The sequence below is a fragment of the Oryx dammah genome, unplaced genomic scaffold (genome assembly GCF_014754425.2).
Source record: "Oryx dammah isolate SB20612 unplaced genomic scaffold, SCBI_Odam_1.1 HiC_scaffold_26, whole genome shotgun sequence".
Taxonomy (NCBI): domain Eukaryota; kingdom Metazoa; phylum Chordata; class Mammalia; order Artiodactyla; family Bovidae; genus Oryx; species Oryx dammah.
In genome coordinates, this window is record NW_024070210.1 from 65,235,171 (window position 1) to 65,254,992 (window position 19,822).

Consider the following 19,822-nt stretch of genomic DNA (forward strand, 5'->3'; position numbering starts at 1 on the left):
TTTGATCCCATTTAAACAAAATACCCATTATTATCACCATTATATGGATAAGGGAAATGAGCTCAGAGAGGTTAAGGAATTTGCCCGAGATCACACAGCTAGCACGCAGACCCTGAAGCAGTGGGACTGGTGGCTGAAGGCAACCCCAGTGCCCTGAGACCAGCAGTCTTGAGTCCACGAGGCATATGCTATGTTGTGACTGTAGGAGGGGCAGAGGCTGCTGCAGGATGGCCACTCGGCCTCAGAGACCATCCAGGAGCGGCTGCAGGAGCTGAGAAAGCTCTGGGAGGAGCTGCAGGCCCAGTGCCAGAGGAGGGCAGCCAAGCTACAGGAGGCCCATGAGGTGAGGCTGTGTGGTGGAGCGGGCAGGGTACAGTTCTCAGCTCCTTCTCCTCACACTCTCATTCTGCTGCAGGCCCTGCGTCTGCGACGGAGCATGGATGAACTGGAGAGCTGGCTGGAGCCTGTGGAGCTCAAGCTGAGTGTCCCCATTGGGGGCCAGGACCAGCCTGGGCTGGACGAGCTCCTGGGGGCTCAGGGGGAGCTGGAGGCAGCAGTGGACAGGCAGGTCGGGCGGGCACAGGCCCTGCTGGGCCAAGCCCAGGCCCAGGCCTTTGTCCAGGAAGGTCACTGCCTGGCCCGAGACGTGGAAGAGCAGGCCCAGCGGCTGCTTCAGAGGTAACCCCCAGCCCTCGTCCCTGTCCCCCAGCTCAGCTCCTCAGGGCCTGCCCAGCCCATGGCAAGGGACACAGAGCAGGTGAGTGATGTACAGGTCACAGTTTGGCCCCGGATCCTGACAACCAGGGTCCCGCCTGCCGCGGGCCCACCCTCCACCCCTGCAGGTTTGAGAGCCTGCGGGCGCCCCTGCAGGAGCGCAGGACAGCCCTGGAGGCCCAGAGCCTGCTGCTGCAGTTCTTCAGGGACGCCGACGAGGAGATGGCCTGGGTGCAGGAGAAGCTGCTCCTGGTGGCCGCCCAGGACTGTGGCCAGAGCCCGAGCACCCTGCGGCGCCTGCAGGAGAAGCACCAGGTGTGGGCCTAGCGGGAACAAGCAGGGCTGTCCAGTCACCTCTGGTTCTGGGAGCTTCTGCCTCCAGGAGGTTCTGGGGGTCCTAGGATTCTTTGTTGGTCAGGAGGCAGGGTTCTGTCTGGGGGAATCTGTGGGGTCCCACTGGGCTTCAGACATAACTCCCAGGTTCCCCAAGGAGCACCCAGGAGCATGTCCCATGCCATCTTCCTCTGACTCCACAGAGCCTGGAGAGTGAGATGAGCTGCCACGAGGCTCTAACTCAGGCAGTGGTGGGCACAGGGCGCAAGCTGGTGCAGGCTGGGCACTTCGCTGCCCGCGATGTGGCTGCCCGAGTGCAGCAGCTGGAGGACGCCATGGGCCACCTGTGGGCAGAGGCTGCACAGAGGCGTCGGCGGCTACAGCAGGCTCAGGAGGCCCAGTACTTCCTGACGGAGGTAAGGGGTGCTGCGGAGCACAGAAGGTAGCATGAGGACACCCAGAGTGTAGGCAGGCCTGGAACGTCACCCCCAGGTGGGGCTCCAGGCTCTCTGTGCATTTCCTGTTGCCTCCACTAACCGGTCTCCTGACCCCGAGGTCTTCCTTCAGCATGTTTCCCAGAAAATGAGCCCACTGGCTTTGGTTTGGTTTTGCTATTTTGTCTAAACCAGCTATTCTCAGTCAAGGCTCTACATCTGTATCACCTGGACCTTTTAAGCAGTGCTGACACTCAGCTCTATTCCATACCAGATCAGAATCTTATGGGGTGAAAGAGAGGCAGAGCAAGTTGTTCAAGCTCTCTGATGATTCTGATCAGCCAGGCTGGGAACCATTCACTGCTCTAATTCTTGAGGCCATGAACTCAAAGATGTGAGGCCTGGAGGGCATCACCTAGGGAAAACTGTGCTCTTTGTCACCCCAGCTCTTGGAGGCAGAATCCTGGCTGGAAGAACGGGGCTGTGGCCTCGACATCGAGGATATGGGTCAGAGTGCCGAGGCCACTCAGACCTTCCTGCGGCAGCTGGAGGCCACCAGGAGGGACCTGGAGGGATTCACCACACGCATTGAGAGGCTGCAGCAGACAGCAGCCCTCCTTGAGAGCGGGCAGAACCCAGAAAGGTGCACTGGAGCCAGGCCCAGGAGGGAGGAGCAGGGAGGGGCCCCCACTAAGGTGTGAGGCCTAAGAGCTCCAGGGGGGTTGTCCTTCCTGCTGCAGCCCCAAGGTGCTTGCCCAGATGCATGCGGTAAGGGACGCCCACTCAGGGCTGCTGCAGAGAGCGGAGGGCAGGGAGCAAGGCCTGAAGGAGCAGTTGCAGCTCCACCAGCTGGAGCGGGAAGCCCTGCTCCTGGATGCCTGGCTGGCCAGCAAGGTGGCCATTGCTGAGTCCCAGGACTACGGGCAGGATCTAGAGGCTGTCAAGGTGAGTCACTCCTGAGCGAACCTGGAGGAGAGGAGATTGGGTGGCTCGCAAGGGCAGAGTGGGGTTGGGAGGCACATGGGAAGTGAGGGGTCTCGGCTCTGGAAGGACCCCCGGCGGTTCTAAGGGCAGGGCTGAGGGATATCAGAAGTGGCGGATACTGCCAAGCCCTTTGTCAGCTTTGAGGGCTGCTGGACACCACCTCCAGACTGACCTCCCTGGTCCTGTACCCTGCAGCTGCTGGAAGAGAAGTTCGATGCTTTCAGGAAGGATGTCCAGAGCCTAGGGCAGGCTAGGGTGCAGGCCCTGAGGGAGCAGGCAGGCTCTCTGGAACGGGCAGCACCCAGGTGCTCTCCCCAGATTCAAGCACAGAGGAGTCTCATTGAGGCCTCTTGGGAGAGGCTGGATCAGGCGGTGAAAGCCCGCACACAGGTAGGTGCCCCGGGGCAGACAAGGGGCAGGGACATCTGTGTCTTCTTCCTGGGCTAGGGCCAGGCAGCCACCCCAGGTGTGTGTGTGCATGTCTATCTGTGTGTGGAGGGAGGTGGCTGCCTCTAACTGTGTGTGCGCATGCACGTGTGTGCATGCCTCTAACTCCTAGTGCCAAGCAGGTCAAGTCTGTCTTCCACCGTCAGCCCTCTCTGAGTTTCTCCACTGATTTGGTTCTTCCTGGTATAGTTCACACCTCCAAGGAGAAACAGGAAGCCTGTCTGGCCAGCTCTTGACCCCCTCTAGGCTCCCTCCAAGCGTAGACTTCAGGTTTATTAAGACACAGACTAACTGGGCAAGATTTCGCCACCACTTCCCTCTCCTTATCTAAAGGTTCTGAGCGGATTTGGGTGCCAAGGAAATCTCAGTGCTCCTCCACAGCCTTCGCTCTCAGGCACAGCTGGCGGTTTCTAGGGAGGCAGCCTGGGTCCCCGAGGCCCTGACAGAGCCCGCATCCTAGCGATGCTGTCACTCAGGGTCCTGGCTGGGCAGACTCCTAAGGCAACCCTCTTCATCTCAGCCAGATCCCCCAAACCACCCTCCTCCCCACCATGAACTCATTCCCACCTGATTCCTAGTCCCCTGTCCCCCAACCTGGCTCATGAACTGGGCACTGAAGACCCTGTTCCCACAGAACACCCCCAGGGCCCTACCCCATCATCAGTAACGTTATGTGCTCATTGATCAGGGGCCATATTGGGACATTTTCTGTACCCGGTGGTCATGAATGCATCACCAAGCCCCATGGACCTCCTTGTTTAAAAAGTGGCCCAGGAGGCCACGTCTCCAGGGAGAGAGGACCCTGGCGAGAGCAGGCCCTCCCTCTTCTCCCAGAACCTAGCTGCCGCCCGTGAGGTCCGAGGCTTGGAGCAGGTAGCAGCTGAGCTCCAGGGCCGGATGCAAAAGAAGGCCACCCTGGTAGCTAGAAATGTCTTCAACCTCAGCCTGTCATCAGTGCAGACTCTGCAGCAACAGCACAGATGTCTGGAGGTGAGGGTCCACCCCTAGGGCCTGCCCACCTGACCTCTTTCCCTGTGTAGGGGGACCCCAGAGTTGGGAAGGGAAGGGAGGGCCTACTTGTCCAGGTCGGGGAGCTGTCCATCTGGAAGCAGAGCCTGACTCCTCAGAGACGATGGGTGCTTCCTGAAGAGGAGTGGTCTTCGGACTGTGGGGGGATGAGGCTGATTCTGTGTTCTGGCGGCAGAGGGAACTGGCAGCAATGGAGAAGGAGGTGGCATGGGTGCAGACGGAGGCCTGCCGGCTGGGCCAGCTCCACTCTGCAGCTCAGGAGGGCCTGGCCAAGCAGCTGGCCGGGGTGCAGGAGGCCTGGGCCACCCTGAATGCAAAGGTCCATGAGCAAGATCAGCAGCTGGAGAAGGCTGCCGAGGGCCATGCCTTCCTCGGACGCTGTCGAGAATTGCTGTAGGTGGCATCCGGTCGTTGGCTCAACTCTGCCCTGCAGGGTGGGGGTCACCCCATCCCCTGGTGCAGCTCATGCCCTGCCCTCAACCCCAGTCTGCACCCCTGGTCTTGACAGCAGCTTCCCTTCCTCACCCCGCAGAGCATGGGCCACAGAGAAGCAGGCCCTGGTGTCCTCGGAGGAGCTGGCTGGGGATATAGCTCGGGCCGAGGGGCTCCTGGCACTGCATGAGGAGCTGGGGAGAGAAATCAAGGAGTACTGCCTTCAAGCCCAGAATGTACAGCAGGAAGGGCAGCGGCTGGTGGACAGTGGCCACTGCATGTCCCTGGAGGTGCGAGCACGGCAACGGGTCTGGGGCTGAGCTGGGCACACAGGCCCATTACCCCAGGCCTCGGAATCCCTGAGCAGGAGGAGACCAGGCAGCGGGCAGAGAGAGCGGGACAGAGACCGGGAGGGTCTGGACCTCACGGTCTTCCCTCAACACTTCTTCTGGGCACTCCAGCCTAGCCCCACCCTGTGGGCATCTCACCCACAACACCCTCTCCCACCAGGTAACTGGGTGTCTGCAGGATCTGGACAGGCAGCTGTGGGCACTCAGAGAGGCTTGGGCCCTGCACCAGAAACACTGTGAGGAGAGCTGGCGTCTACAGAAGCTGCGGCAAGAGCTGGACCAGGCTGAGGCCTGGCTGGCCTGCCGAGAGGGCCTCCTGCTGGACCCCAACTGCGGGGTGAGCCAAGGTCCTGCCCCTTAGCTGGCCACACCGTCTGGCAGCTACAGCCTGCTGTTCCTCTCTCTGGCCCCCAGGGCCAGTTTTGAGGGACCAGCTCTCTGCACCCCCATGGGCGGGGCCTCACCCTGGCTTGCTTCTCCCCAGCACTCCGTGTCTGATGTGGAGTTGCTGCTCTGCAGACACAAGGACTTAGAGAAGCTGCTGGCCTCCCAGGAAGAGAAGTTTGCCCGACTGCAGCAGGAGGCAGAGGTGAGCAGAGGCTGGGGTGAGGGGGCACCGGGAGACAGGGTGTCCTGTCTCAGCCTGAGGGTTGGGATGCCCCCGGGCACTGAGCCAGCATTTGACCCTTGGGGAAAGCCCTGTTCTTTCCCTTGCCAGCTGCAAAGTCCTGTCACCCCACATCTGGGTGGGCTGGGGCACAGTGTGGACTGGGACAAAAGAGAAGTCTTCTGAGCTTGAAGAGATGAAGACCAGTGAGGAGACAGGCGCTTTCTCTGGGTGGGAGGGATGTGGGGAGGAGAGGCTGGGGCGTGGAGCCCCCAGAGCCTGGTCTGACTCATCTGGCTGCTCCCCTCCCCACGGTGGAACAGAAGCAGCAGGTGAAGGGGCCGAAACCCTTGAGAAGCTGGTGGCCCAGAGCACAGCTGACTGAGACAGGGGACCCGCAGCCATCTGTCCCCATTGGGTCTTGCATACGCTTCACCACCGTCTCCCCGGAGTGCACAGCAGGGACCCTGGGGGTAAGGAGTCCACAGCCTGAGCCGGCACTGCAACCCCAGGGGGTCTGTCTCCAGGGATGAGGAGGTCGGAGACGGTTAGGTGCCTCATCCACATTCCAGAGGGGTACCCGTCATCTGTGCTGGTCTTGATGTTTCCCAGGCCCCTTCTTGCATTTTCAGGATGCAAAGGGTGCCCCCACCACGGAGGGAATTTTGGAACTTAAGCAGCAGCTCCTGCCTGGGAGAAGGCAGGTGAGTACCCGGAGATCGCTTCTGCAGCAGCTGCCCTGCAAGAGCCATGCAAGGGGGCTGGCGCCGCCCCTCCCCCAATGTAAGACAGCCTGGCTCCTTGGGACCACTGCGCAGCTTCTGTCCTCACCCAGCAGGGGGCGGGCCCTTCCTCCTCCCTCTGGTTTCCCTGGACGACCCCCGGCTCCCCCTTCCCCGTGGGCACCATGGGCCAGTCAAATTCCCTCCCTGGGAGCCTCTGGACACACACTTAGGTTCTGGTGAGGCTGGTGTGGCCTCACCACTCCCTCCACAGCCCAGCCTGAGCCTGCCGCATGGCTGCCCTGGGACCCTGGGGGCAGCTGAGCCGGCTCCAGGAGCATGGGTGGGTCGGCAGAGAACAAAGAAGGGCCCCTAGGGAAAAGCAGAGACAGTGACACCCCCCCACACACACAATCTCTCCTCAGAACGCGGCTTCTACAGCCTCCCTCGACCTCGCAGGAGCGCAGCGTGAGAAGCCGGGAGATCACCATGATGGAAAACACACGTCTTCCTTAAGGTGAGGGCCCGGTCAGGGGAGAGACTGGGACAGGCATGGCCTCCGGGAGCAGCTGAGGGGGCTGGAGGCAGGGGTCCCCCCCCACCCAACACACACACACACACAGACACACACACACAGACACACACAGACACAGACACACACAGACACACACACACACACACACACAGACACACACACACACACACAGACACACACACACAGACACACACACACAGACACACACACACACACACACACACACACGGGAGGCAGACTTTGACGCATTAATGTCTGGGTGGCAGGCTGGCTACAGGAGAGACCCTGTCTGCAGCGCCATCTGCAGGGCAGACTGGGAGCTGGCGGGGTGCCCTGAGCAGCTGGACAGGTAGGTCCAGGGGGAGTGGCGGGGGGGGGGGTGGGGGGCACTGGTTTTCTGGGCCCCCGGTTGCTGGCGTTTACTGCATCCTTGGATGTTTAACATCTACTACCTCTATGCCTGAGAGGTAAGTGGGGAGTGCCTTTTTTCTTAATTTGAGGCCCAGAGAGGGTAAGCAACTTGCCAGAGATGACATAATTAGTAGAACCGAGGCCAGGTTTGATGGCCTCCTGGTTCTGTTCCACCCACTGTGGAATCTGCTAGAGCCCTTCCCTCAAGGATCCTTACGGGCTTCCCCGAGCTCTTGCCCGACACAGGTCTTTTCTGACCCAGTCTTCCGACAGCTCTGAACGCACCTCCCTTGGGGTGTCTTGTACAGCGGCCAGGCCCAGTTCTCCTCTTGGAAGGGCTCATAGAGAGCACCCTTTGGACCAGAAATCTGTTGTCATGGTGGTCCGACAGGCTCCACATGGAGGGGTTGCTTAGGGGCCTCACCTCAGACTCCTTCAGGGTTCCTGGCTCTGTTCCACTGTGATCTCCCTGAGGCCATCCTTCCAGAATTCCAAAGGCACCCGAGTTTCTCTAGGATAAGCCATTTGGAACCCACTGGCATTCAGTCTTCCAGGAAGCTGGATGCACTGGGGAGCCTGCCCCTGAGCCCTGGGCCACACCTCCACATGGGCAAGGCTTGGTGTGTGCCAAGCCTCCAGAAGCAGGTGTCTCTTAGGCTGTCTGGGCTGCTCTAAATAATCGACCACAGACTGGGTAGGTTGTGAACAACAGCCATTTATTTCTCACAGCTCTGGAGGCTGAGAAGTCCAAGATCATGGTGCTGGCAGGTGAGAGAGGTTGCAGGAGGCACCTTCTCGCTGGCTTCTTACGGTGGAAGGGGCAAAAGCACTCTCTGGGTCTCTCTTTAAGGGTTCTGCCCTCAAGACCACAGGTCCCCCTCCAGGCCCCTCCTCTCAGCACTGTCACCTTGAGTTGGGACTTCATGCCACAGCAAGAAGGAAGCAGCAGGTGTGGAGCCTACTGCCACAGATGTCCTAGCACCCAGGCCAGGCTGACCACCGTTCCCCATTTGCTCCGCAGTCCCCAGTCTGAGCCCAGAGCTCCAAGCCAGACCCTCAGGCTTCCTGGCCGAGCGCAATGCTGAGAGGGTACCCGGCATGCCAGCTCCACTCGGGTAAGCCTCCTGGATCTGTAAGTGGGAGTCCTGAAGTCCTGGGACTTAAACTATGCTGCTTGGGTGTGGGGCCACCCCCACCCACTCTCAGCAGTGACGAGAGTCTACACCTGAGGCTCCCTATCCCCACCGATTCCACAGCGGCCCCCCGCCCGCCTGGCCGCAGGAGACGCGAGTGTGCACCTATAGCTTCCCAGGGCCCGTGCGGCTCCCACAGACGGCTGGCCCCACGGAGCAAACTGCAGAAGGCTCCCGCCGACTGTCCTGCTCAGGCCAGATCCATGGTGAGTGAACCTGGCTTCCCTGTGCACACGCCTCCCTCCCTCTCCAAGATGCAGCAGCCAGACCCCTCCTCCACTCTTTCCCCGCCTCCATCCTCCCTGGTTTCCCCAGTCCAAGGACCAGATCCCTGCAAGCAAGGGAGGGGAGGAGCCTTACTGTCCCAGAGAGGCTGGGAGTCAGGATGTCCCTCAGACACATGCCCACGGACCAGACACACACACAGACATAGTGCACAGACCCCACATGCGGCCTTGTGCCTGAGGGATCACTCACATCATGACAGGGGTGGCAGCCACAACTGTGGTATCTGGATAATTACCCACTCCTGCAGGGCCTGCAGGTTCCCATGTAGGATTCAGATGATGTGCTGCTGAGTCAACAGGCTTGGTCCAGGACACAGTGGCTTCTCCAGTGATCAGGGCAGCCCTTTCTCCTGGTCTGTGCCTCCAGTCACATGCCCAGGGCAGACAGATGCAGTGAGCCGGATCATGGGAACCAGTCATCCCCCATTCACTCCACACATCCTGGTCCCTCCTGCCTCCCAGTATCCAAATCCAACATCAACATGAGGAAGAGGTGAGGTATTCCAAAGGAGGCCTGGGGCACCAGTGCTTGGAGAAGATTCCAGGGCAGCTAGGCCCTAAATTCACCCCACCTCTCTGTTCTGACAGGTCTGGGCCTCAAGGCAAACGCAGAGGTGGCACCAAACCTCAGGGCTACAAGCGAGGACACCCTGCTCTCCGGCCCTTCAGGACCAACTTCTGGAATAGCTGGTTCCTCATCCCGATGGGCCCCACCAAGGTCAGAGCCTGCTCAAGTCACACCCTTAGCACCGTCTCTATGTGGCTCATCTGGTCCCACGTCTGGCCACCCCTACTGTGGGACAAGAAGCAGCCCTTCGACTGAGTCCCCGGGTGAGGAGGACATGGGTGCTGGCTGGCATTACCTGTGAGTCATCTGGGCAGGGCCAGGGCTGCAGCAGCAAGGCCCACCCCACCATACCCTGGCCAAGATGGCCTCCTCTCTGCTTGATGTGAGCTTGGGTGGAACAGACACGGCCATGAGCTCACAGCCTGCTCTGCAAGGGAAGCCCAAGCTGACCTGCCCGCTCTGGAAGGCGCCTCGGGAGAGGTTTTGTTTTCTACACCCGTCCTTACCATGCCTAACCAAGAGGTGGGATGCCCTGTCCCTTTTTGGCAGCAGTAACAGTAATCTGTCACACCTCACATTTGTATGCATCTCTGTGATACATAAAGTGCTCTATTTCACCCTGTACAGCTAGCTACTCAAGGTAGAAAGGAAGCAAAAGGACACACCAGGTCATGGGGCTCTGTGTGCCTATACAAATATGGCCCACACTGCCCAGAACCTCTGAATCTCTGGCCACATCCTGGAGACCAGGCCACAGCCCCAATTTAAAATCCACCACCTACCCCAGGGTGCCCACAGCAGGGGTGCCAGTGGATTCAATGTCTGGATAGTGCCAGGCAGTGCACCCTGGGGAGCCCCTTGGAGGGCTAGAGACCACAACTGGGCCGTCCAAACCGCTAGAGGTTCTGGAAGCTGGTGATCACCCCAACTCAACCAGGGCAGCAAGGCGGCCAAGAAGTGAGCCTCAAAGAGAGTCGGGGGCCATGGGGCTGGACATGGCTCCATCCCGCCCATCACTCGGGCTGGCTCTGCGTGCGCTGCCTCCGCCTCTGCATGGCCTCACGCAGGGCCTCCAGCAGCCGCTCCTGGTTGTTGCAAATGTTGTACTGCGTCAAGCGGAGCAGCTTGTCCACGTCCTCCAGGCTATAGGTCACCTTCGAGTAGTGGTAGGGGGAGTCAGATGCAGACAGGTTCACTTCCCCAGCAGCCTGCTCCTCGGCTGTCCGTCGGACCCCTGTGGGGAGAGTGCAGCCCAGCCATGGGGGATGCCTGCTGGGGGTGGAGGATGGGTTTGGGGGTCACCAGGGCAGGGCGGAGACACAGAGGAGGGAGGTTTTGGCTCACCAGGGGCAGAGTGGTCCCTGAAGGAGGCGTTGACCAGAGGGAAGTGCAGCACAGCAGGGATGTCAGGGCGGGCGGGGTCCGAGAAGAGGTGGCACTCTTGGGGCTGGCACTGCTCCTCGGGGCTGGGCGAGATGGGCGGGAACGGGATGCCCTGCTCCTGGCAGAACCGACCCAGAAGCTGCAGCTGCTGCAGGGTGGGCAGAAGTGGGCTCAGCAGGAGGGTCCCATGGGCTCCCAGTGTCCTCCACACTGGACTGACTAATAAGTGGAGGTCTGCTAAGACACCAAGTCAAACACTAGTGAACCCAACAGGCCAGAGATCAATGCTCTAAACCAGGCAGCCCTTCTGCAGCAGCTCCTTTGGGCTCAATGAAGCTGGGCTGCTAACACCCAAGGTCTGCCACTGGGAGGCAAAAATCCTTCCTGGGACCCACACAGAAACTCTAAACAAAGAGTCTCAAAGATCCAGGACCCAACAGGGGTGCAGACACAGCAAAGGAGACCCAAATAGGAAATACATTTTAAAATCTCGCCAGCTTGCCCATCACTCCAACTTTCTAAGCAGAGTAAGTTCCCCTGGGGGAGAGTTTATAGAATTCACAGCCTTTCATTCATGTGGTGTTGCGGTCACAAAGGGAAGCTGGCCCAGAAACCAAGTCAGGATGTTAGACCACCTGAGGTCAGGCCTAGGGTTGCCCCACCTCCCAATCCTGCCCACAGCCCACCTGGAAGGCTCCATGGAGATTGTAATCTAGCGACAGGATGAGGTCCACGTCCCGTGTGGGCGGCAGGAGGGGTGGGCAGCTGGTATTGACAAGGTACCCAACATCCAGCAAGCAAAGGTAGGGCTCTGCAGGTGTCAGCTCGTTGGGGAGGCCGTCCAGTTTGGTAGCTGGAAAGGTTGGGAGATCGGGTGGGGAACAGCTGTTACTGGTGCTGAGGGCACCAGCCCATCTAGCCTAATGTTGCTGCCAGGAGGAGGCTCGTCCCTCTGGCTCCTGCTCTCTGCTGCCAAAGCAGAGCCTCAACTCCCGAGGTCTCACAGATGGGCCCTGACCCCAGCAGAAGGAGAGGAAGAGTGGCTGTCACTCCAAGTAACCCAGAGAACTAAGCTCAGAGGGCGTGGGGCCAAGGGACTGGAGAGAGTGGATGTCTGATCAGGAACCCAAGGCTCAGATGGCCATGGGAAGATTTGGGAGAGCAGGGACCTTTCCAGGCAGAAAAGTGAGGATGCTGGAAATAGTCCTTGTGGAAGGAGAAGCCACGTAGGAAATTGTGGGTGGTCTGGGCAAGTGGACGCCGCGTCAGAAGGTCGGTGAAAACCTCCGCTATCCTGCCGGCCACCGTGGGAGGCTCTTCTATCTTCAGAAGGGGGACCTGCTCCTTGTCTGCAGTCAAAAAGGGCAAAGGGACCCTCAGACCTTTATTCCAGCCTCTGCAGACTCACAAAATTTGAGAGTCACCTCCATGCTCCCCACAAGCTGCCTCTCCCATCCTGGTGAAAGAATCCAGGCACCTACCCAGGCTGGCTCGAGCTTGTGCCCAGCGGTCCCAGAACTGGCTGGGCTCGGATGACCAGTACAGGCTGTCCTGGAGGTTGGCTGCATACAGGTTGCTCCAGATACCTGAGCGGGAGACCCAAGAGGAAGAGAGTCCCCCACCTCACCACAACCTGACCCTTCCCACCACCCATCCAGGGCCAGGACACGACTGAGCTGAGACAGTCGACCCCACCATCTTGCCCAGGCCCATTCTCCCCAAATCCCCAGCTTCTCCCAGACCCCCTCACCTTCCAGGAAACAGATGCGGGACTCAGGAAGCTGTTTTGTCAGGCGCCCCATGAAGAACTCAGAGCCGAAGAGCTCAGAGGGGATGAAGGCGCCGTACTTGGGAAAGCCGACCTCGTAGGGGGAGAACTCGCACCACTCTGTGAAGAACCACACACCCTCACGGTGGGGCCCGAAACCTGAGGACCCTCAGGCCCCACACACCCACCACGGGCCCCGCGTCAGGAAGCCTTGTGATCAGGAGGCTCAGCTCTGTTGCTAGCACCCCAAGCGAGGACCCATGGTCCCACCTCCGTCCCAAAGCCTGAGTGACTCTGGTGGGATGACAGGCTCTTGGCCCAGCAGAGCAGGTGTAACGCCCACCTTCACACACAGGCTGGGCTGCCTCTCACTCCGCCGACTGTGAGAGCACAGGTCTTGGCTCCAGCACTACTCACCCCCAAATTCAAAGGTGGTCAGATTCTGTTCCTTGGTGTTGAGAGCACAGTAGATGGGCAGGGGGTTCTGGCCTCGACTCAGGGCCTCCCGCTGGTCTGAGAGCTTGTAGTCATGAGGCTAGGGGAAGGGAATGAGAACTTAATGCCGTGGTCTCCTGGGGACTCTCCTGCCCCCTACTGCCCAGAGCTGCTCCCCATCTCCAGACCGTGCCCTGGCTTTGGCCACCCCACCCTGCCCTGCCCTGCCCTTGCCCACACCTCGTCATGTAGCAGCGCCTCGTTGATGAGGGCCCACAGGTTGGTGAAGCAGGTCGGGTGGCCCAGGCGGGCGCGCTCAGCCAGCTCCTGCTGGTACCGCAGTAGCTGCCTGGGGGCTAGCACACCCAGCTTGCTCTTGGTCACCTGGGTCTTCAGTGACTCGATGGGCCCTGCCAGGTCCTTCTGAGACCACTCTGGATCCTCGTAGAGGTTGGCCAAAGCCCTGGGAAAAGCCAAGGCCGGAGGGATTGTCACCAGAACCCCACTGCACGCCTCGGACTCTATTTTAGGGCAGCAGGCGGAAAGACACCTTCCACGGTCCCCTGGAGCACCTTTCCAATTGGGTCAGAGAGGCATGTGGAGTTTAATAGAACCTTACCCCCTCCTGCCACAGCCCAGCTAGCCACCTGTAGGCTCCTGCACTCAAGCTCACCAGGTGGAGCCCGAGGCCCCCGTGATGTAGGAGACACAATCCAAGAGGCCAAGCGCCTTTAGGCCAGCCAGCTGTCCATACAGTGAGGTCATGGCCCGGATACCACCACCAGTGGCCATAACAGCAACCACTGGGATCTAGAAGAGAAGACAACAGGGCTCGAAGAGGCCCTAGGGAGAGGGAAGGTCAAGCCACAGGAAGAGGCAGTAGCAATCCAAGGGACCACTCAGCTCACCCACAGCTCAGCCTGGTCAAGACCTAACAGGGCTCCCGGGACCAGTTCTAGTCAGACCTGAAGAGGGTCTAGTCGGAAGTAGGCTTGCAAGGGTCAGGCCTGTCTGGTTTTAAGAACTCAGAAAAAATGGACAGGTTCCAGGCCTCATCTCCACACCTAACCCCTAAGGAGTCTGGTGATTACTTTCTTGAAGCCCCAGGGTCACCTCAAAAGTCTCCCACATAGCCACTCCGCTCCCTCTTTCAGGAAGAGGTCATCTCCCTAGGAGCGGCCCCAGGCCAGCAGGGGGCCCTGAGGCTGTACATCTCACTGGTCAGTCACCCAGAGCCCAGCCTCAACACCTGGACCAGGCCGAGGAACAAGAACAACAAGAAGGCAGGTTAGCCCAGTGAGGAAGCTCACAGGCTCCTGGTGGCTCAGGCCATGCTCTGCATTTGATGCAATCAAGCTCCTGACAACATCAAATGCAGGAGGCAGAGCAGGCTTGGCACCAGTGCTGGTCTGGTTAGGGCACAACCAGTGCCAGCATCTGGGCCCAAAGACACCGCCCTAGTCCCACACAGTCCCCAGACCTCCTCTTCCCGCAGGTCTCCGTCCAGCTGCAGGGCCTGCTGCAGGGCCTTGGCCACCACCTGCTTCCTCCTGCTCAGGAAGGCCTGCTCCTCAGCACAGGGCCCGCAGCCCAGCCGCACAGCCAGTTCCCTGGGTCTGGTGGGAAGGAAGGGACCATGAAGCAGCTCCTGGGATCATCAGAGAACAAAGCTGGGCCTGCCCTGAAAAGCTCACCACCATCCTTCTCACCTCTCTTCTCCCCAACCCTTGCCCCACCTCTGGTGTCCTGACTGAAGGCTGATGTGTGGATTTGAGGGGAGAAGGTGACCCCAGACCCTGGTGGGGACATCCTTGGGGAAGCAGCGCTGCAGAGTCACAGAGCAGGAAAACGGTGGGACCCAACACCATCAATCTGCTTGGACCTCTCAGCCCCTCTCCCTCACCCACCCAGAAACGGCTCCAGAGCAAGCAGAAATGATGTTCTCTCCTCTTCCTGATGGGAGCTGGCCTCTCATCCTGCAGCTGGCCAGTGCGGATGACTCTGCCCATCTCCTGCAGCTCAGCTAAGGCCCGCCCACACAGCTGCCCCCCAAGGGGCGTGACTGCCCTTCTCTGGGCTTCCTTGGCTGCTCTGCACCTCTAACCACTCTCCTGCCTTCCATCTGCTTTCCCAGCCAAACATTTCTCAAGTGCCTCCCAGGCACCAGGCAAGGTACACACCCCTCTGGCTGAATCAGGAATGAGAGTAAATTTTAAAAGTTAGTAAGAGCCTTCAACTGCCAAACCTCCCACACCGCACATGCCACAATGGGAGCAAACCCCTGAGCCTCTGAGAGAACTGTCAGTGGCCCGTCCCGCTAGGGGCTGCCCTGCATCCTCTCCTCCAGGCTGAGTGCCCCGCAGCTGTCCCCCGTGACGTTCCCCAGTGCCCAGGTGGCCTCTCACCCTTCTTCATTTTTCAGCTCCACTTTCATCAGGGGCTCCTGAAAACCATGAACACTCCAGTCATGAAGATGGGCCACCCCACTCCCCTCACCCCAGCCCCATTCACATCCTCTGATGGCCCGATGCTCCCTTGGGCCCCAGCCATCTCCACAGGGGCCAGGCCTGAGGACCCCTCTCCCCTAGCCTGACCCTTGTCCAGGGCAGGGGCCAAGGACAGGAGCTGCTACAGCAGGACAGGTCTTCAAGGGCTGTGCCCACAATGTGCATCTGGCTTTCTTCCTCCGGTGACCAGTACCTGGGATGTAGGGAAGACGAGTCGCACCACTTGGCCAGAGGGCAGAGCCCTCAGGGGCACCTTCAGCTGCTCTTGGGGGGCATCCTGCAGGGAGGATGAAGAGGACCTAAGACACTGCGATTGCCCTAGGAGGGACCAAGCAGCAGCAGGGAGGGGAGAGGAGGCCGAGGCCACCCCACACCTCCCAGTGTGCCTGACTGCCGGGGTGCCGGGAGAAGCTGGGGGTGAACACAGAGATGGCACCCAGGCCGAAGCGGGCACTACCTGCAGGTGAATACTCAGCTCCTGCTCCCAGCAGGCCGGCCAATGGAAGCGGAAGGAGCCGGCGCCCACGAAGGCTTCCTGTGGACCCTCACAGGACCCAGGAACCACAAGCTGAACTCTGCCCTCCGACTCTGGAAGCAGGAACCAGAGCAGAGAGGCTAGGAGTGTGATCTCAGCCCACAGAGGCCCCTGTCTCACTTAAGGGGTCTGGAATGAGGGTGGGGGCACGCCCCTCCCCCTACTGAGATGGCAGTCTGGTCCAGAGCTGGGCTGGGAGATGGGCCCCCACAGCAGTCCTCTGAGGACTGAAGGGAAAAGACCCAGTGGGGATGCATCCCCTGCCCCCTGCTCTTGACCGAGAGTTGGGGGCGATGAGTACAAGGTCCCCTCAGAAAGGGGACAACAAAGGCTGAGAGCTGGGGGGCTATCCCAGTGGGTCCCAGCAGGTCAGGGACTCACCCTGAAAGTCCCCTGCCTTCTCCAGTCGAACATGCAAGCAGGAGAGCTCCCGGGCCTGGGTGTAAAGAGAGCCCCTCAGACTCGAGCCCCTCCCCTGTAGAAACTCCACCCTTCCCAGGACTCCGGTTCTTGCTCCTTGACACCTTTTCACCTTGGCCCTGAGTGACCAAACATTTGCTTGGGGTGGGATCTTCTTGAACTGAAATCCCAGGGCCCTCCAACAGCTGCACCCAACTCCCACAGTGGGCCTGAGCTTCAGGCCCGGGAGGAGGGCAAGCAGACGGTATGGTGGGGTGGTGGTGGGGTGTTCTAGACTCACCACTAGGATGCCATTGCTGAAGAGGCACTCAGCACCATCAGTCCTGGAAAGAGCCCCCAGTGACCCTCAGCAAGAATCCACATTCCCAGGTTCTCACCCCTCAAGGAGACCTGGGCTTTCCTTCTCCACCCCAGACACCTCCCAGGGAAGGGGTGTCAGCTCTGGGTGTGCTGGGCTCTGTCCTTCCCAGAAGGAATCACTCCCACCTGGGAACAGCCCCATAGCCCGACTCACAGATTTTGCAGCCGAAATTCAACTTCTAGGCGTTCCTCACCCTGGAGGGAGAAAGAAGCAAGTTAGAAACAGTGAGGAGAGAGAGAGAGAGTGTCTGTAAATCCCCCAGACACCTGGGCTGCTACGGTCCCAGCTGTGAGGAGAGTTACTGTCCACCCTCCCTGGACTGCTCCAAGAACCCTGCCCTTGGCTTAGGGGCCAAGACAGGGGCGGGGACAAGACTGCCCAGTAGCTCCTGGCTGACAGAGCCTCGGGGACTCCTGGGATCACTCACTGCAGAAGAGAGCCGTGTACCTGGTGACCCTCCGAAGCAGCCCCTCCATGGGCCAAGGCCCTCCACGGCCCCGCACACAGCCTTACCTGAGGGGTCAGCGAGAAGCTCTTGCGCCGGGGCTCCCCAGCCTGCAAGGTCCCCACGTCAAACAGCACTGACAACACAGGGTCATCCGTGGTCAGAAGGTCCTGGTCAAAGACTCTAAGATGCACGATGTTCTGAAAGGGAAATAGAGTGAGGGGCTTGCAGGAAGAGGGGGTGAGGCAGGGAACAAGGGGCTGGGAGGCAACAGTGGGGGACAGCAAGCAGGGCCAAGGCTGACGGCCATCCACCTTGATCTGGCTATGGATTCGGAAGTGAAAGCTCTGATTCCAGACGGGGTTTCTGCAGTTCTTGACTGTGCGCGTCTGCAGCTGGTGGCTGGAGGCCGTGGGCAGCCACAGAGTCACGTAGCAGTCAGAGGAGGTCACTGTGGGGAGGAAGCAAGGGCGACAGCCAAGAGTCCCTCCCAGCCCAGCCGCCCAGAGCCTGCATCCTTCCCTCACTGACAGTCCCAGAACACCCAGAGAACGGGGCTGGTCAGGAGGCAGGGGCCTGACCTCGACATTCCATCCACTGCCTCCTCTCTGCACCCTCAAGGAGCCCACACACACCCAGCCTACTTGCGTCTCTCCCCACCGCCCTGGCTGGCTCTGAAGTGGCAAAACCACTGCCTCCCCAGGCCCAGCACTCACCAAGGTCCTTGGAGGGCAGGCCACGGGCCTGCAGGACACGAATGGTGAGTAAGCAGGTCCCAGGCACCTTTGCCTGCAGAGGATGGAAAGAGAAAAAGGCTTACGGCCAGTGGTGGGCCCAAAAGGGAGGCTGGGGTGACACCTTGAGGCCTAATCTTGAACCAAAAGGACCAGCCCTGCCCAGCCCTGGGTCCATCCTCCCCCCACCAGAGTCCTGAGTCAAAAGGTGGCTATGGTATCTCCTGATGACGCCTGCCAACACTTACACAACACTCCACACCGGCTCCAGTCCAAGGGCTTGATGCAGCCTAACTCGATTTAATCACACAGCCATTCTGTGCGTGGGGACTACTTATTATGACCAAACCCACAAGGAAATAGAAGTGCTTGCCTGAGATCGAGGCCAGGACTAGACCAGGCTAGCTCGACTTGTGCTCTCAACCCCCACACTTCCCTTCAGTTCCTGGTTCAGTACCCTTACTCTTTCTACCCCACAGCCCCGGCTCCCCTTTACTAAGCAGTCTCGAGTCTCATCTTGGGTAGCAGGGACCCTGGGGTGGCAGAGGAGGTGCGGAGGCTACGGAGGGAAGGAAAGAGGTATGGTGGGCCTCTGCCTGGCCTTGGTCCCCCTAATGGAGCTGTTCCCTTACTCCCCATCCCTGGCCAGAAGTTCTGGAAATGGGCTCTCCACTGGTCTAAGGACAGCAGTGATCAGCTCACCCACAGGCTGACTGGTCCTCCAGGTCCTCCAAGGTCAGGCTTAAGATGGTCCCCATGTGGCTCCATCCAGACCCACAACCCTGGATCTGGGGATTGGACACGCTGTGCTAATCCATTCTTCCTCTGGCCTTCAGCCCTGCCTCAGAAGGGCCCTGATGGAGTCCAGGGGCAGAGCTGGAGAAGCTCATCCATCACTGTCAACCCTGGGGCCCCCACACCTCCAAGCAACTGAGTCAGAAGCAATGCCAGAGCAGCCGCTGCCTCTAGGACCCCAGAACGGCAGCTGGGAGCCTGAGTTCTCAGGGCCTGAATCCACCATGCTAGGGAGCTCTGACTGGAGCTCATCTCTAGGGCAGGAAGAACACTGAATGATCCTTCATCCCAAGACCTCTTCCCTGGCTTCTGCTCCCCACCATGGTCCAAGGCCGGCAAACACCTGAGAAGCCTACCACTCCCTAAAGAAACAGCGCTAACCAGGCTGCAGGAACCAGTGCCCTCTGGGTCTTACCAGAGCCATGAGGCAGCGTCCTCAGGAGGAAGGAGTAATGGCAGTGTCTGCAAGGCTGAGGACTGTCAGCTTTATCGCCCAGAGCCAGAGATGTCCCAGCGGGCCCCAAGCTCCTCCCGTTCCTCCCAGCCACCTCTGCCCCACCCAAGCCCCACGCCCACTCCTGGACCAGCCACCTGCCCAGGAAATGAGACACCTTAAACCTACACGGAGCCACTGGTGCCCTCCTGATGGGGGCTCAACACACCTGAACACCCATTCTCTCCAGCCAGCGCCATCTGGGCCTCGGCCCAGCCCTACCCTCCCTGCCTGGACCGTGACGAGGGGCCCTGGAGAGCTGACTGTCAGAGGCTGAGCAGGAGGCTGGAGGTGGGGTGGGGTGCAGGAGGGACTGCTAAGGTCTGGAAAGTGGGGAGCAAGCCCCAGGGCAGTGGCAGACCTGAGACATGTGCCCCGTCACAGGCCTTTTCCCACCCTCCTGGAGCCGGTGTGACAGAACCACCTGGTCTTGACAGGAGCGCTGGTCGATCTGAGCGCCCCAGGCCCCAGCATAACCAGGCAGAGCTGTGGCTTGTTCTATGAAACAAGCCCTTCAAAGCTGCATGCCAGGGACTTCCCTGGTGGTCCAGTGGTTGAGACTCCATGCTTCCACTGCAGGGTCACACAGTCATTCCTGGTCAGGGAACCAGGATCCTACATACTGGGCAGCCAAAACATAAAATGTGCTTGTTGTGAGAGAAACAATGGTGACCCCCAGGACCCCAGACCCCACCAGCTGCCCTAGAGCTGGAGAACAGGTCCAGAGTGAAGCTAGGAAGAGCTTTGCAGGCTCTGAGCCCATGAGCTCCATGCCACTGTTACAGCACGGCTGGGGTCGGCCTGAATGCCCCAGAGAGGCTGTGACGGCTGTGGTGGACAGAGGGGTCTTGTCCACAGGCCCCAGCCTAGACCCAGCCCTCACCGCAACTACCATCACTC

At 59.9% G+C, this 19,822-nt stretch overlaps 2 protein-coding genes across 7 annotated transcripts in view; one reads left to right on the forward strand and one right to left on the reverse strand.

Annotated features, from left to right (window-relative positions):
- Positions 1–9,670, forward strand: part of SPTBN5 (spectrin beta, non-erythrocytic 5) — a 49,884-nt gene extending 40,214 nt beyond the window's left edge. The window contains exons 49-68 of the mRNA XM_040226891.1: positions 206–343; positions 416–678; positions 843–1,029; positions 1,251–1,463; positions 1,928–2,124; positions 2,222–2,426; positions 2,661–2,855; positions 3,747–3,902; positions 4,117–4,334; positions 4,474–4,663; positions 4,884–5,060; positions 5,208–5,311; positions 5,644–5,803; positions 5,963–6,034; positions 6,478–6,569; positions 6,854–6,936; positions 7,728–7,766; positions 8,020–8,110; positions 8,243–8,397; positions 9,067–9,670. Of these exons, the coding sequence (XP_040082825.1) occupies positions 206–343; positions 416–678; positions 843–1,029; positions 1,251–1,463; positions 1,928–2,124; positions 2,222–2,426; positions 2,661–2,855; positions 3,747–3,902; positions 4,117–4,334; positions 4,474–4,663; positions 4,884–5,060; positions 5,208–5,311; positions 5,644–5,803; positions 5,963–6,034; positions 6,478–6,569; positions 6,854–6,936; positions 7,728–7,766; positions 8,020–8,110; positions 8,243–8,397; positions 9,067–9,347 (3,216 nt within the window). The 3' untranslated portion in view covers positions 9,348–9,670. The remainder of the gene's footprint in view (positions 1–205; positions 344–415; positions 679–842; positions 1,030–1,250; positions 1,464–1,927; positions 2,125–2,221; positions 2,427–2,660; positions 2,856–3,746; positions 3,903–4,116; positions 4,335–4,473; positions 4,664–4,883; positions 5,061–5,207; positions 5,312–5,643; positions 5,804–5,962; positions 6,035–6,477; positions 6,570–6,853; positions 6,937–7,727; positions 7,767–8,019; positions 8,111–8,242; positions 8,398–9,066) is intronic.
- PLA2G4B (phospholipase A2 group IVB) lies at positions 8,422–19,794 on the reverse strand. 6 transcript variants are annotated; one of them, XM_040226873.1, is made up of 20 exons: positions 18,845–19,794; positions 17,617–17,689; positions 17,215–17,351; positions 16,969–17,100; positions 16,609–16,649; positions 16,375–16,417; positions 16,056–16,110; positions 15,597–15,727; positions 15,333–15,416; positions 15,038–15,075; positions 14,113–14,248; positions 13,306–13,442; positions 12,873–13,095; positions 12,615–12,732; positions 12,180–12,317; positions 11,911–12,015; positions 11,599–11,778; positions 11,116–11,282; positions 10,391–10,577; positions 9,624–10,280 (listed from the first exon to the last, which is right to left on the reverse strand). In XM_040226873.1, the coding sequence occupies exons 1-20, from the start codon at positions 18,851–18,853 to the stop codon at positions 10,060–10,062; spliced, it is 2,355 nt and encodes a 784-aa protein (XP_040082807.1). In that variant the 5' UTR covers positions 18,854–19,794; the 3' UTR covers positions 9,624–10,059. The 6 variants fall into 6 exon arrangements, 5 of the variants coding, with proteins under 5 accessions (XP_040082807.1, XP_040082804.1, XP_040082805.1 ...); XR_005718731.1 differs by adding an exon at positions 8,422–8,839 and having other exon boundaries at positions 9,829–10,280; positions 16,056–16,417; positions 16,969–17,351; XM_040226870.1 differs by having other exon boundaries at positions 16,056–16,417.
- Between the last annotated feature and the right edge of the window lie 28 nt (positions 19,795–19,822).

Excerpts from the sequence above, each read along its gene's own strand:
- PLA2G4B (XM_040226869.1), bottom strand. Across the intron at positions 12,016-12,179 it reads CCGCATCTGTTTCCTGGAAG|GTATCTGGAGCAACCTGTAT; the intron begins GTGAGGGGGTCT and ends TCTCCCGCTCAG. Across the intron at positions 11,779-11,910 it reads ACAAGCTCGAGCCAGCCTGG|ACAAGGAGCAGGTCCCCCTT; the intron begins GTAGGTGCCTGG and ends TTTTGACTGCAG.